This window comes from Nicotiana attenuata, chromosome 1 (assembly GCF_001879085.1).
Source record: "Nicotiana attenuata strain UT chromosome 1, NIATTr2, whole genome shotgun sequence".
Lineage (NCBI taxonomy): Eukaryota > Viridiplantae > Streptophyta > Magnoliopsida > Solanales > Solanaceae > Nicotiana > Nicotiana attenuata.
The window spans coordinates 29,776,199-29,791,559 of NC_031989.1; the positions used below are offsets into that span (position 1 = coordinate 29,776,199).

Here is a 15,361-nt window from a genome sequence, read left to right on the forward strand (position 1 = left end):
GTAGATCAAGGTTTGCATGGCAATTACGTGTTGATTCTTAGAATCTGATTATGTAATTTATGGTGCTCAGCAGCAATCAATGTGACATTCAGTGAATTAGATCAAGTGACAACTAATATTATTTTAGTTTAATAATTGAATTTAATAAATGAGAAAGAAAAAAAAATAGAAGATATATTGTACTAGTTATATTAAAAAAAGGTGAACAAATATTTACTATATCAGTTATTTTTTCTTATTACATAAAAAAAGAATAATAAAAAATAGTGAAAACGGTAAATGAAATTAGATTATGAAGAGAAAAAGAATAAAAAAAAAAAGAAGAAGAAGTTAAATGAAATTAGAAAAAGAAAAAAGAAAAAATAAAGAAGAAAACGGAAAAAAAAAGAAAAGGAGAAAAGAAAAAGAAGAACAAAAGAAGCATAGAAATAAAAGAATTGGAGAATAAAGAAAAAATTTCCCACAAAAACTATTATGGATAGGAAATGTAATTATTTTATGAGTAAAAAATAAATAGATAGACAAGGATAAATAATTTTATTTTTGTGAGTAACTATGTCAAAACTCCATAAAACATCAGGTTGTGGGAGCGAGCAGGTTCTCTGGTTGGAATATTTAGCTACCTGACACCATTATCAAAGTGTATACATATAATATACACTATCTTTTTTTAAACAAGAAAAAACTCTATTGAAAGTGACACCCAATATCTGGCAGAAAAAAGATAAAAATAGCCGGAGTATACGGAAAAAGAAACAAATCTAAAAGATGCGGTGCAAACTGCAGAAATAGTAATAACTCTTAGAGAGTTTGTGGGAACTTATTTTATTTTTAGTCCGTTCTAAAAATAATGATTCCTTTTTAAATTTAAAAATAATTTTTTTTTTTTTTATTAATGAGAAGTTTATATTTATGGGTACACAAATATAAACTTTTCTTATTTCAATTGATCTCCCCGGCGAAACCAACAAAGTTTTTTGTCTCAAAACTCAAAAATTTGCAGAGCACAGAATAAACAGTTGCATTACGTTGTCATACATGTCATGTCGTACATATAATTTGTTCCAAGAAGCAGTATACAAGAAGTCAAGAACAATGTATACGTTAGGGCGAAACATATACGAATACATATGAAACGTTTTATAAACCAAACATCTTCTTCGAATTCTTCATCTTCCTCACAACGTAATCACAAATCAATGTCTTCCCTTTTCCTCTCAAACCCTCGTCCTTTTCGCCCTCCTCTAAACCCTAAATCCAATCCCCATCTCGTTTTCCCACTTCGTACCCTCAATTTCTCCGCCAATTCTACCCCACCCCCTCCTCCTAACCCCAATACAAAACCACCCACCATCAAAGAACCTCCCTTTCCCCCTCCTCAGGTGGAGGCGGCAACTGCGGAGAAGAAGTCATTCGCGGTGGCGACCGGCGAGCTTTTCCTTGGCATTGCATCACGAGTTTTGAGGCGGGGGAATAGTATAGTTAATGGTGCAGAAGAGAGTGGATCGTACTTTTGGGAACGGCGAAAGGAAGGGATAGCGACGGTGGTTGAGGACCCGGTTCAGCCGGAGGTTGTGTGGGAGCAGAGGGAAAAAGATGTGGAAGCTGAGAAGAGCATGAAAACGGTGACTAGCCCTGGGTTTAGCTTCTCTGCTGCTGGGCTTTTGTTTCCTTATCATCTTGGGGTTGCTAAGCTTCTCATTGAGAAGGGATATATCAAGGTTTGGTATATTCTACTTTATTTAGTATTTGGTTGTTGAATAATATTGCTTGTTGTTTTCTTGGTTCTGTAGTTGATCAAGTAAGATAATATCAAAAGAAAATCTTTTTGCTAATCCATAACAAGTTTTATTTGACTTTGGAGAAGGGGAGTGGAGGAAGTGGGAATCTAGATGGATGAACCACGGCGAGCATAGTAATAGGCTACTGAGCTCGTTTGGATATAAAAGAATGTTGCTTCAGCTCCTTACCAGTTATATTTCTTTTGAGAGGTCATGTAAGTATTTTATTGATGTATGCCAGTAAAATGCAGCTTGGGGCTAAGGCATAATTGTTTTAAAAAGGGCACCCTGGTGCATGAAGCATCCACCTTCACTCCCAAGTGTATTGATGTAAACAGGCCACCATAATGCAAGCATTAGTGGCTACTTCCACGGCTCGAACCCGTGACCTATAGGTTACACGGAGATAACTTTACCGTTGCTCCAAAACTCCCCTTCATTGAGGTATAATTGTTTTATACCAGCAAAATGCCGGTAAATACATTCAAAAGGGAGAACTTTATAGAGAATGTAAAGAACTAAGAATATCTTTGCCCACTATATCTTTCAGTTAGTGAATTGATAGTTTGAATATAACAAAACGCATGTAGAGGATTCTTATAGGGGACACCAATTAATTGGGATTAAGATGTAGTTGAAAGATCTATAGACTTCTATAAGAACTTAGCAGTAGTATATTGATACATATTTATTGGATTTAACTATTGATGGGTGAGTGACGTTAATCGAGTGCCAGATGTCCGAGCCAAATTGAGTATGTACAGCTCACTTCATAGTGCATTGCTCTTTGGAGGATTCGGGGACATGTATGTTAACCCCGCACATCACATAGGAATTAGGATAGATGAAGAAATTGGACAAGTACTTGCTACATCTGTTGTTTGGATCTAGTTGCTACCATATGACCCTTGAGATCTGGAGTTTGGGCCTAATGTTTGTTGCTATGATGGTACTTCATGATGTGTAAGAAAGGGAAATATTACCGAAAGAAGAGAATTTACTATTAATGGGGATAATGCTTTGAGAATTTAAGTTGCTACAGACCTTTTTGTTTGCCTTTCTTTATAAGTATTTTATTGAGCTTTTGCTTTGAATACTCAAGCAGCTTGATTAGCTAATAAGCTTATTGAGAGATAGAGGATTAAGGTCAAGAGGTTAAGAAACCGTTATACCGGACTTTAAACACTGGTGGAGGGTCTTGGTTGGATGTTCATTTTGGATACAAATTACAACTACAAAGATGATTTTTCTCAGCCCGACATTTTTCTTTCCCAGGAGACAACACCACTGGCTGGTTCTTCTGCTGGTGCAATTGTATGTGCAGTGGTTGCTTCTGGTGCGAGTATGCAAGAGGCTCTAGATGCTACCAAAATATTAGCTCAAGATTGTCGGCTCAGCGGGACAGCATTTCGCCTTGGTGTAAGTGTCATGACAGAATTTCTTAATTGTGCAGGCTATAAAATTCATATACGTTCATAATTGTAATCTTTTAAGATAATTGATAGGTTTGATCTCAGTCAAAGTCTGTGAAACAGATTTGATCTATAAATAGCAGTCATTCGTGAAAATGAAATAGATTAATTGATAATTTTAATGTGTTTGCCTCAGTCAAAGTGTATGAATTGGGCATCTAAGAGTAAAAGATTTAAGTGACAGGCGTATAGAAATTTTAATCATGACTTGATTTGTCCACATAAAATTGTATCTCTTATTTGGTGACAGAATGCAAATGTTTCTATGTCACTGGAAAATGACTTGACTTGTTTAAAATTGGCTTACCTCGTGTCATCGAGATCTAGAGTACTGTTCTTGATGACAAGTATTTAGCTTTTTGGTATTTAAATGTTAAAGCATCTAAATAATGTCATTCCGTACCAGGCTGTTCTTAGAGAAATTCTTGAGAAATTTCTTCCAGATGATGCTCATATTAGGTGCAATGGAAGAGTACGTGGTAAGTGTAGACTAACTTTTGTTCGTGCAAGCTGATATTTTGAAGCTCTTAAGCAATACAATATGGTTTATCTGGGTTGAGAATGATGTAATCACTTCATGCCAGTTGCTGTAACACAGATACTTTGGAGGCCCAGAGGCTTATTGGTTGATCAGTTTGATTCTAAGGAGGATCTTATCAATGCTGTCTTTACTTCTTCTTTTATCCCTGGGTACACATTCTTTCTGGCTTTATTGGCTTCTCTTTTAGCTCACACTCTAATCTAAACCTTCAAAGTATCGTGAATCACAGATATCTTGCTCCAAGGCCAGCCACACTTTTCAGGAATAAACTTTGTATTGATGGGGGACTAACACTGTTTATGCCACCTACATCTGCTGCTCAGACGGTAACTTCTGAAGAAATTAATTAAGTAGTCTGCTATACTGCACATGTACAGTCATGACTACCTTGCTTTGTCATTTGTGTATGCCAGTTGCGGATTGATTTTGCCATTGTATGTCCTGTGCATTGAAATAATCTTTGGAGAGGAAGCACGTTTCAAATAACCAACTTGCAGTTCTAAGAAAAATGCTGCGAGTTTGATGAAGTTCATAAAAAAGGCTAAAGACCTGGTCTATTCACCCGACTTCACTTCACTTTATATGTAGAGGATGACAGTAAATCAATCCAACCCATTAAGAGATATTTCTGTTACCTTCTGTTCATTTATTTAATTGACTTCGGACATCTGTAGACAAATATTTAAATCAAGTCATCTGATAACTAGTTGTCAACTAAAGCCCTGTCTGTTGTGGCTCTAGAATTAGTTCGGAGTTGCTAATATACACATTATTCTCACTATAAATTAGTAGTCTCTCCTGTTTAATAAGTTATCTGAAATCAAAATGCATTTTCCCTGTCCTTATGTTCTCTTATATAGCCTAAAACTAATAGCTATAAATTCAGCAAATCTCCCTGGGTTGTTGACTACCTATAATTCTTAAGATTTTATCTGTATGTTTGATTAGTAATCTACTTGTCTTTTCCTCTCATGTTACATCTTCCAGCATTTATTAGCAACATTTTTATATAATGGTGGTGTTCGGGCTAGTTTACGTGCACCTCGATTGTTACCAGCAACCTCCCACCACAGAGAGGTTTAGGTAGATGGAAAGTGATCACCTAATTTTTTTTGTCTCCGTTAGGATTTGAAGCCTGGTCTCCAAGGTTTGCCCCCATTGACCACTAGGCCACACCCATTAGTGCTAACAGTTTATGATTTTACCTGTCAGTTCCACAATAGAAACAGCGGTGGTGACTTATCAGGATATTGATTTCTTTTCATCTGATTGCTGGAGGCAGTTAACAACTGATTGGTTGTATCCAGGTGCGCGTTTGTGCTTTTCCAGCCAGTCGGTTGGGATTGCAAGGAATTGGGATAAGTCCTGACTGCAACCCTGAAAATAGGGCGACTCCCCGCCAGGTACTTGAACATCTTACGGTCAATCGCCTGGTTCTTCTAGTGATAGACCAATAATAACAAGTTTTCTGTCATCTAATTTTTTGGCCACATTTGCAGCTTTTCAGTTGGGCGCTTGAGCCAGCAGAAGATGATATTCTTGATAAGCTATTTGAACAAGGTTACACGGATGCAGCTATGTGGGCTCAGGAGAACCCGGTCGGGGAGTTAGTTCGAGATGATAGTTCTTCAATTGGCAGCAGTCTAGCACAATAGCTTTATACAGATTGATTTATTTCAAGACTGTACGAGATGTTACAATGACGTTGCAAGAATCAACTCATTTAACCTGCAAATAAGAGCAGTCTCTATGGTACACTTCAACAATGATAGAACGCTCCTTGCCTTAACAAGGAGCTGATACTGAGGAAGATTGAAGAGGGTCGGAAACTGGTGGTTGGTTAATAGCAATGTTATGTTTTGTATATACATCATTGCTAAGATGTAAATTTTAAACCAGGGAAGAAAGGAATTAACAGAAAAACAAAAAGTTCATAGGATTTAGGATATGAGTACAACTGGGGCTCGACATTCCTGTAACATTTACTGATGAAAAATGAATAGCAGCTTGGTATAAAGCATTATTTTCTCTTCTTGTATAACTCCAGTCACAGTTTACATTTCCCATTGCAAATTGCTGTAGGGAGAAAAAGTTGTTAAATACATATTTTTAGTATCCTCTTCCTGAGCCGTGGGTCTATTGTAAATAGTCTCTCTATCCTCGCAAGGTAGGGATAGGGTCTGCGTACACATTAGACCCCACAGTGTGGGATAATGCTGGGTATGTTGTTGTTGTTGCATATCAATAAGATTTAAATCTCTATCAAAATGCTTTCCTTGGGAATTCTATCAAAAGTGATACCGTTACAAGTACAATGATGAGTGCTATGACCGACTAAAGTGCCCTTGATAATAACACGTACCGGAGATTTAGCAACGTGGAAAATGAGCACACCAAGGGAGAAGAAGCTAATTTTAGACAAAATAAACTACATGTGAGTCACCTGGAATCTATATTTTCAAATTCAGTAGAAGAAATTCAACCAGAAAAATTTATTTACACTTAAAATAAGACCCCATGTGAATTATATTAAAATCACAAGCTTTGCATGGAAGCTGCATTTTCAAATTTACTGTCAAATCTTATAAATAGCAATCTATCAAACTTTATTGCTCCATCAACGAAAGAGCAATGACATTTTTTTTTTTTTGGTTAATAGGATGATTTTATAGATACTACTAAACTGTTACAGGTGCTCTATTATGAGCCGTCATTACAAAGTTAGAAGTACTGGTAGTAGTGTCCTCTAACTGAAGGACACTTTGATTTTCAAGCTTTGCTAAGTTACTACATACAGAAACTGAAACTATTTTTTCTTTTGGTCTGCTTCTTTGTCAGCTTGCAGGCTATTGCATATAGTTGCAGGTGGTTGCCAAAATACTGAGAGGTTGTTGCACCTTGTTTGCTTGGATCCTTCCTTGGCCAAAAAGTGAGCTACAGAATTTGCCTCGCGGAAGCTATGCCGGCCTACTGGATTCCCCAACTTCTTCAATAGGCACCTGCAAGAATCAATTAGAGTTTGATAGATAGGAGTGCAATGTTCTATTAGTTGTAGGATTTCCGTTGAATCGATTTCAATTTCAATTGGCCTTAAAGTATGCATTATGGCTAGTTGCAGACCTTGTTGTAGTGCTAATATTTCCATGTAGGTGTGATTTATAGCATAGGAATATTTCCAGTAGCCAATCACCCAGTCTCCATTAGAATTTCTGATTACGCCACCAATTCCAGCGCAATTTGTGTTAATATTGTAGGCACCATCTGTATTTAGTTTATATGTGCCATAAATGGGGTGTGTCCATTTTATATAAATAGGCCTTGTTTCTCTAGTGTATTAATGACATAATAATAGAGAAATATCTCTCGCCCTAGATTGCTTATTTACTTCTGAAATTAATACTTTTTCAATCTAACTATTCTCTGTTCAAGTCATCTGAAAAACCCAACTTCAACTTTCCAAAATCTCAAATTACTTTCAGTGGATCGTTGTGCATTTAGGCAAGCTTAAAGAGAGCCCGGAACCCAATTGTGTTTCTTTTGGACTCAAAATACATAAATAGGTGGAAAAAAAATTTAGTGACCAAAGTATATAAAATGTGCTTTTGAACCGCGTTTTACCTTAACATCTGTTTGGGACGTTAAGGTAAAACGCCTTTTAAAAAGACGTTTTATGTAAAACGCCTTTTGTAAATACATTTTACTTGTTTTGTGGGCCCACAGTAACTCTTCTGCGCTTAACTGACATAAACAATAATTCAAATGGGTAAAACGCTCTTTTAAAAAGCGTTTTACTTCCAAAAATTTGACCCCCTGGATTGGGCATTGCCTTATTTAAAGGCGTTAAGGGTTTTGCAAAAATTCATTCAGAAATTTCTCAACTCCTGATAAATTTTTCTTCTTGTTAAATTCTCAAGCTTTTTTTCATAATGTCTGAAGAGCGAAAAGTAAGGGTTTCATTATACTTGGGGGGGGGGGGGGGGTTGAGGTTGTGGTGGCAAATTACTCAGTGAACTATAGTTTATCCTCACAGAGTCATGTTAAGTTACCACTTACAATGGAGTACGATAGACTGGTATCGTTGTTATGTAATAAAATGAGGTTGAGCAAACGTTTGGTGAATCTTAAAATAACCGAAATATATTCGTATTCCGTGACTCCGCAAGGGGTTGCTTGTTACGTTGAGTTTAACATCGAGGATGATGAAACTCTAAGAGATTTTTGGGGGACTCCGGATGAATACCGGAAACTTATTCTGATAAAAATATTGGAAATGTACGTGAAGGTTGAAGACTTTCGCAATAATGAGGTTGCGCAAAGCAGGGATAACCCTCAATCATCGGATGGTTATTCTGGAGAAGTTTTAGTCGAACAGGTTCCGGCTGAAAGAGTTTGGCCAGATCTAAACTTATATCCACGAGCGAATGAGGAGCGAGGAAATAATTTCTCTCCTACTTTACGTAATCCACAAGACGACTGGTAAACTTCAATTTCCCTTTGTGTTACGATGTTTATTTTTGCTGTATTGAATTTGTATTAACGCTCATATATTCTACAGGGGTACCGTCCAGATATGAATTTTACAAGTTATGAACCCACGCCCAGTTGGAATATGCGTAGTTTTGGTGTGTTGGATCGCGGTGGTCCATCCGGGAGGCATCACCAATAGGATAATGTCCATCATGGAATGTCAACACATTATGACTTGTAAGTGAAATGATATAGCTATATGTAATGTATTTATCAATTTGAGTAGCTTATTATTTTGTTATTTGTGCAGTGAAAACGAGCAACTTGATGGTCCTGTCCTCACTCAGTTGCCCGTAGATGACGTATTTACTCGGGATTATGTGCAGAGTCAGGAAGATAATAGTGATTATGATAACAATGCCGATGAGTCCGGAGATGACACACCCTTCCTGACGAGGGTGATGAGGAGGAGGAGGAAGAGAATGCCGAACCTGATTTGACGAGGGAGCATGCTCCACCTCCCGTTAGACCAAGAGTGTACGAGTCCCACGTGTTGTTTCATTTAAGGCATATTGCCTACCTTGATCATTTGCCAAGTATAACGGATGTGGATGCCCTCACAAGGGATTTTGACGAAATTCGGACAGCAATGTGGGATGAGTCAAGAGCAACGGTGCTGGCAAAGTGCATGTTTTTTCCTTATAAAGCGCGCCTAAGCAGGGCGGCAAAAATGTACAGCGTAAAAGAGTGCCGTAAGATGATGGTATGGGAGTCAAGTCCGGATGTATACAAGGTTGTTTGCCGTAGATGGTTTACGGGTTGTCATTGGATGCTGCGTGCGAGCAAGAAGAAAACATGGTTGTGGAAAGTGGGTAAATATATTGGCACCCACAATCGTGAAATGGACACATTCAATAGGAATAACTTCAACTTGGATGTTGACTTGATTTCTCTTCAACTGATTCGACACATTGAAGCGTCCATAAGGTACAAGATCAAATAGTGTATTACATCCGTCCACCAGGAATATGTGTGTACTATTACCAAAAGAAAGGAATATCTCGGGCGCAAACGTGCGTTTGAAATTGTTTATGGTGACTGGGATAAGTCATTTGCATCTCTACCCAAGTACAGGCCGCATTGAAACACTTTAACCCCAGGACTGTTGTTGAATAGAAGCTTGAGCGGAGTGCAGGAATACCGGAATATATATTCAGAGACGTGTACTGGGCATTTAAACCAGCAATTGATGGTTTTGTGCATTGCCGTCCGGTAATTTCCATAGACGATACTCATGTCCATGGAAAGTATGATACTAAGTTGTTGATCGTCGTTGGAGTATATGCCAATGGACAAATATTTCCACTAGCTTTTCCCATCTGTGCCAATGAAAGACAAGAGACGTGGACGCTATTTTTGAACCACTCGAAGCAGCACGTTGTCAAACAACGTTCAGGTATTTATCTAATAGCTGATCAGCATGGTGGTATATTAAGTTCTGTAGAGAATTGCCTGAATAGCAGGAACCCTATGCATACCACAGTTACCGTGTGAGGCACCTGAAGGCCAATTTTCAGAAGAAATATCCCAGCAAGGACTTGCATGATTTAATATGGATGGCTGCAACTGATCACCAGGAGTGCAAATTCAGGAGGCGCATGGAATTGATCCGACAGTTAGACGAAAGAGCATATCGTTGGTTGATGCGACATGAGCTTCACAAGTGAACATTGCATGCGGATGGTGGCAGACGATGGGGAACCCTGACTACAAATGTATCAGAGTCTTTCAACGGGTTATTGAAGTCTGCACGTGGATTGCCTGTCACTGCCATGGTGCGGATGTCACTCAAACAGATGACGGAGAGGTTTGTTGAAAGGCATAGAGGTGCATTGGAATTGATGGAGAGGGGTGTTGAATTTATGCTAATACCAATGAAAAGATTTGAGAAATACAGGAGGCGAACACATTGGCATTCATTTTTACAGCATTGCAGAGCGAAATATTTTTGAAGTTCGCACCGCTATCCATCAACACCGGGGAATAATATACACACCGTAAATGAAGCCAGCAGGTTGTATTCTTGTGGGAAATGGTCCATCTATCACATGCCGTGCTCACATGCCATGAAGTGCTTTCAACATACAGGTTTAGGGCCAACCAACTATGTTGATAGGCAATACAATGTTGTTGCATGCTTAAACACATATAGTGGGCAGTTGCAGCCAGTGGGTGCTGAACATTATTGGCCGCCGAAACCATTTAAGATGGTGTGTAGCAAGGACTATTTGCATAAGCTACTAGTGCAAAAAAGAACGCGTATACGGAACCAAATGGATGTTGGTAATACCGTTTATGCGCGTAAATGTGGCATATGGTCGCAAACAGGGCACGACCGTCGTAAATGTCCTTCAGCTGGTTTGGGTGGCGGTGGTAATCAAGCTCCTGGTGGAAGTTCATCTAATGTGCCCAACTATCAAGGATACACGTAGTGTTTTATTTTTGTAACGTGGTTGTAATAAGTGTATGTACTTGTTTATGTTGCAAGATGTATCAAATAAAATTATGTTTCCATTGTTGTTAAATCTTATTGATATTTAACATTTTTCAGTTGAGTAAATTAATGAATTTCTCCCTCCCGTTCATGTAATCAAAAATAGTATTGGATTAAAAAATGGTAACTTTTTACGTTCACTTTCGAATTTCACTCTAAAATTATTAGAAAACTACACTGTCAGAAGAGGAAGATGTTTGATAAATATGTGAATATATATAGCGCAGTTAAATACTACGTTATGTGTGTTGTCTTGTCGATTTGAAAAGCTGCCCGCCTGCGAAAAAGCTATTTTGTATCCGAAAGAATCTTTAACACGCGAAGCATAGCACGGTTAAATACTACGTTATGTGTTAGCATAGCGCAGTTAAATACTATGTTATGTGTGTTACCTTGCCTATAAATAACGGGCGCATTCTAGTTATTTTCTGCGCTTAACCATAACAAATAGCAAAACTTTTAATAAAAAGCAGGGGTTTTTTTCGCTTTAACAAATGTCTGAACGCATTTATGTACCAATGTGGCAAACGTTGTACGTTGGCGGACTGTTGGGATGATGGTGAAGTTGAGCGCATATACTGGATGTGTGAAAACAGGTTTGGAGGCAACAACAAAATTTTTTGCAATATTGAGGCATGGTTTGATGAACCCTGTAAGCAGGAATGCTACAAAGAGTCTTTGCAATATTATCATGATTTGACCAAAAAACAGTGGGAATATGAACGAGAACATAAACAAGAAATTGCGGAGTTGAAGGAGAAACTAAAAGAGGTGGAAGAAGAAAAAAATAAGCTGGAAGAGAAATTTAAGTGGTTGGAGCAGAGAATAATAGGCGGTCGTGACTAAACAATGACATGTATATGTTGAGTGTAGTACTTTATCTTTATGTTTCCCGTGTCATGTGTTTTCATTAGATGTACTGAATTTATGTTAAGTTGATATGTTTGTGTTTGTGTTGTAGTATTAAAATAAAGAAGAAACGGGGAAATAAAAATGCAATGCGCATATAATGTAAACATAAAAAATTGTTGTTATTATTTACATAAAATACAAAAAATAAAAATCAATGTGTCCCACAACCTGTGTGCTTCAATGCAGCCGCTGGCCTGAGGCGCATCCCATCCCGCCTGGATACGCTATCAGGATCATCCTCATCACGTCGCCTCTTTATTGCAGGATGCGCTGCAGCATGATCGTCAGTAGTGCTGGCAGGATCGGTAGAAGGGGCCGTCGGACCATCAGCAACCTACAGAAGAATAAGTCAGCTCAGTATATGAAAATATATATTAATAATGTACGTGTTAAGTCAAAAAATTTAAATTGTCTTACCATGGTCTCATCGGGCTCCTGAATATAAGCATTCGTCGCATCTTGATCAGCATCGCACAAAGTGGCCTCCGTGACGGGCGGGGATGAAGCCTTAATAGGAAAATTATAAAGTTATTTATGGCGAATCAATGAGATAAAAATAAATTTAAATTTAATAGTAATACAAACATACCTGCGCCTGTGAAAGATCCCCAGCACCCGTTGACGATGAGCCATAACTAAGTCGGCGCCCACCATCCACATCTCGGGTCGACCTATCCTCAATATCGGTCGATGGGCCTGAAAAGTACTGTCCTAATCAACACCGGTAATGCTCGTGCCCGTTATCAATAATGGATCTGACAGGGTCACCTGCGAAGTCACTAGAGTGAGCAATAGTTGAAGGCTGAATGATGGCATGCTACTGTGATGCTCGTCTGGCTGATGGAGGTCACCCGACGGATTAGCTCCAACATCCACAACGGGTGCCTCAATGCCCCCTTACTGGGGACCACCTCCTTGCCGGCCCTCACGACCCTCGTGGGACAACCCTGCCTCGTGGGATAGCCCTGCCTCGTGCTCCCCTACCTCGTGGGACAAACCTATCTCAATGGTAGTGCTCTGGCCCCACATAATCAGGGACGTGCACTAAGAGCTCGTCCTCTCGGGCTCGCTGCAGTGTCCGGACAGTCAGCCTTGTAACCTGCCGGCCATACTCATGCAAAATGGTCACTCCCTCGCCGGCATGCTGCTGCATCTGCAGTCCCAACTGGTGGAATAAATGTAGGCCAATAGCCTGCACAACATGTAAAATATAAATTACGGAACACTCCGTCACAGTTATAAGTAAGAATACCAAATAACATACTAGTGCCTCGTGCCTCCCGGCGCATGGAACGTATTGACCGCCAGCTCGATGAATGAGATTCCCGACGAAAAGTCGGGTAACGCCGCGGTACCAGCCCATATAATCATGCTCAGTATCCGGCCGACTCGGTGAGGGGGGGGGGGGGAGAATCAGGTCAAATCACCGGTCCCAAGTATCCATCTGCTCCTCTAGCCATGCAAAAAATGCGTCGTCCACCTTGGAACGATCATCCCGCTGGTAATGTGTGGTCTGCCAGGTGGACGGTGTCGGTACGAGCTGCGGACGGCCAAATTGGCGAAGTACCCGCTCGGTAGCATGATGCTCCACAATATCAAGGCAGATCAACGGGACAGAAGAGCCCCACAAAAGTCGGCCGGCCGAGCAATAATCGGGCAAGCCAGCTATCAACGCGTCACTGTATGGCGTCCAGGTGAACTATTAAGTAACAACAGAAAACGTGAGTATACGCAACACATGTGAAGCTATGACAAGTAAACTTAGATATACATTTACCTGTGTGCCCTCCAGCAAATCCAGGATATCCCTGCACAAAGAGAGATTATGCCAAGCCTCGTACTCACGCGTATGTCCCCGCGGGAGAACCCACCTCCTAGCTAGAGGGAGCAACAGAGGTGGTACATCCGGATCTAATGGTGATAGAGGTGGCTGCAACTGCAGAAACTTCTCCCAGGCCCAAACCTAACATAAAAAGTTGACATTAAATTTAAGATATATTTTTTCTAGGTATGTTAAAATGAATAGAGTATTCGAATATGTTGTCACATGTAGTAGCGACAAAAATCCAGCAACGTCACGCTGGGTGCCCATGCTCGCCCGGCACATCTGCCTGTACAAGTAGGCGAGAACAACCAAATCCAGTTGTACTGGGGTAAATCATCTAGTTGCTCAATATGATGAAGATATCTCAAGCTGACTAGGTTCCCCGAAGTGTTCGGGAACAAGACCCCTCCAAACATAACGAGAAGCAACAACCTCGTATACGGTGAACATGATAATCTGGTGTATCGCCGTCGATGTCAGGATGCAATGCCTCCGAATACTCTCGAATAGTCGTCAACGAAAAACGACTAGTCCTAGCCAGTACATTCTCATCCTGTGACCAAAAACCAGTGAGCCATTGCAGCATGTCCAGGTATTGCACACCTATCATCACTCTCATGCCATGTAGCAGAGCAAACGGGGGTGTCCCGATCAAACCGGGGTCAACCCCATTATAAAAACNCATGTAGCAGAGCAACGGGGTGTCCATCAACGGGCAACCCATATAAAACCTCCATGTCCTGCAGTGTGATGGTGGCCTCGCCAATGAGCAGGTGGAATGTGTGCGTCTCCGGTCGCCACCGCTCTATCAGGGCCGTGACCAAAGACCAATCGAGCTGCAGCCGCCGATCTCCAAAATCCTGTAGAAACCCGTCTCTTGCAAGCGTGTGACTACACGGGGATGGAGAACTCTGCCATGCAGAAAGTCCCACATGTCGTCCACTCTCCTGAAGTGGAGAGTCTGGGTCAGTAACTCTCCCTCCCATATGTGGGTGGACCTATGATCGCCCTGTAACGACAGTAGCTCATCGCTGGAAGGTCCGGGATGAATAGGCGGCACCTCCACGTCGTCTACTGTAAATTAAACAGCATTAATTACATGTTACTTTTATAATTTTATATGTTTGTTTGTAAATTTAATAATTAATTTTTATAATTATACAATATTTAATTATTATGTATTCACATAAGGGTTCCATGCTCGATATTTGAGGCCTAGTAGCACCAAGATATCCTGAATTCTTCTATGTGTTAGTTTTATAATTTTATATGTTTGTTGTAAATTAAATAATTAATTTTTATAATTATACAATATTTAATTATAAATATTAACATATGAGTCCGGGATCGATATTTGAGGCCCAGTAGAACCAAGATATCCTGAATTCTTGTATGTGTTAGTCTATTATTTTACATGTTAGTTTTATAATTTATATGTTTGTTTGTAAATTAAATGATTAATTTTTATAATTATACAATATATAATTATTAAATATTCACATATGGGTTTCAGGCTCGATATTTGCTGCCCAGTAGCACCAATTATATGTTGACTATAATTGGACAGAGTTTGTGTTTGATCTATCAGTTATTTTGACGTATTTTTGAGTATAAGAGATACTTAAACTACATGGAAACTACACTAAAAGGCACTACATTTTACTAGCTAAAAGGTATTATATTTTACTACCCTAAAAGGGCACTATATTACTAGTCTTTAGGCAAATAAATAATGTAAACCAGATAAAAAACAACAAATACATTTAATCACAAAACATTCACGAAAATACATATACAACAGGTAAAAGT

General features: G+C 39.4%; 1 protein-coding gene across 1 annotated transcript; it reads left to right on the forward strand.

Moving 5' to 3' along the window:
- On the forward strand, positions 951–5,832 carry LOC109223639 (patatin-like phospholipase domain-containing protein 2). The gene is made up of 7 exons (XM_019388026.1): positions 951–1,721; positions 3,057–3,200; positions 3,660–3,732; positions 3,838–3,943; positions 4,024–4,120; positions 5,102–5,197; positions 5,294–5,832. The coding sequence occupies exons 1-7, from the start codon at positions 1,131–1,133 to the stop codon at positions 5,447–5,449; spliced, it is 1,263 nt and encodes a 420-aa protein (XP_019243571.1). The 5' UTR covers positions 951–1,130; the 3' UTR covers positions 5,450–5,832.

Excerpts from the sequence above, each read along its gene's own strand:
- LOC109223639 (XM_019388026.1), top strand. The coding sequence starts at position 1,131 with ATGAAACGTTTTATAAACCAAACATCTTCTTCGAATTCTTCATCTTCC. Across the intron at positions 1,722-3,056 it reads TTGAGAAGGGATATATCAAG|GAGACAACACCACTGGCTGG; the intron begins GTTTGGTATATT and ends TTTCTTTCCCAG. Across the intron at positions 3,201-3,659 it reads GGACAGCATTTCGCCTTGGT|GCTGTTCTTAGAGAAATTCT; the intron begins GTAAGTGTCATG and ends ATTCCGTACCAG.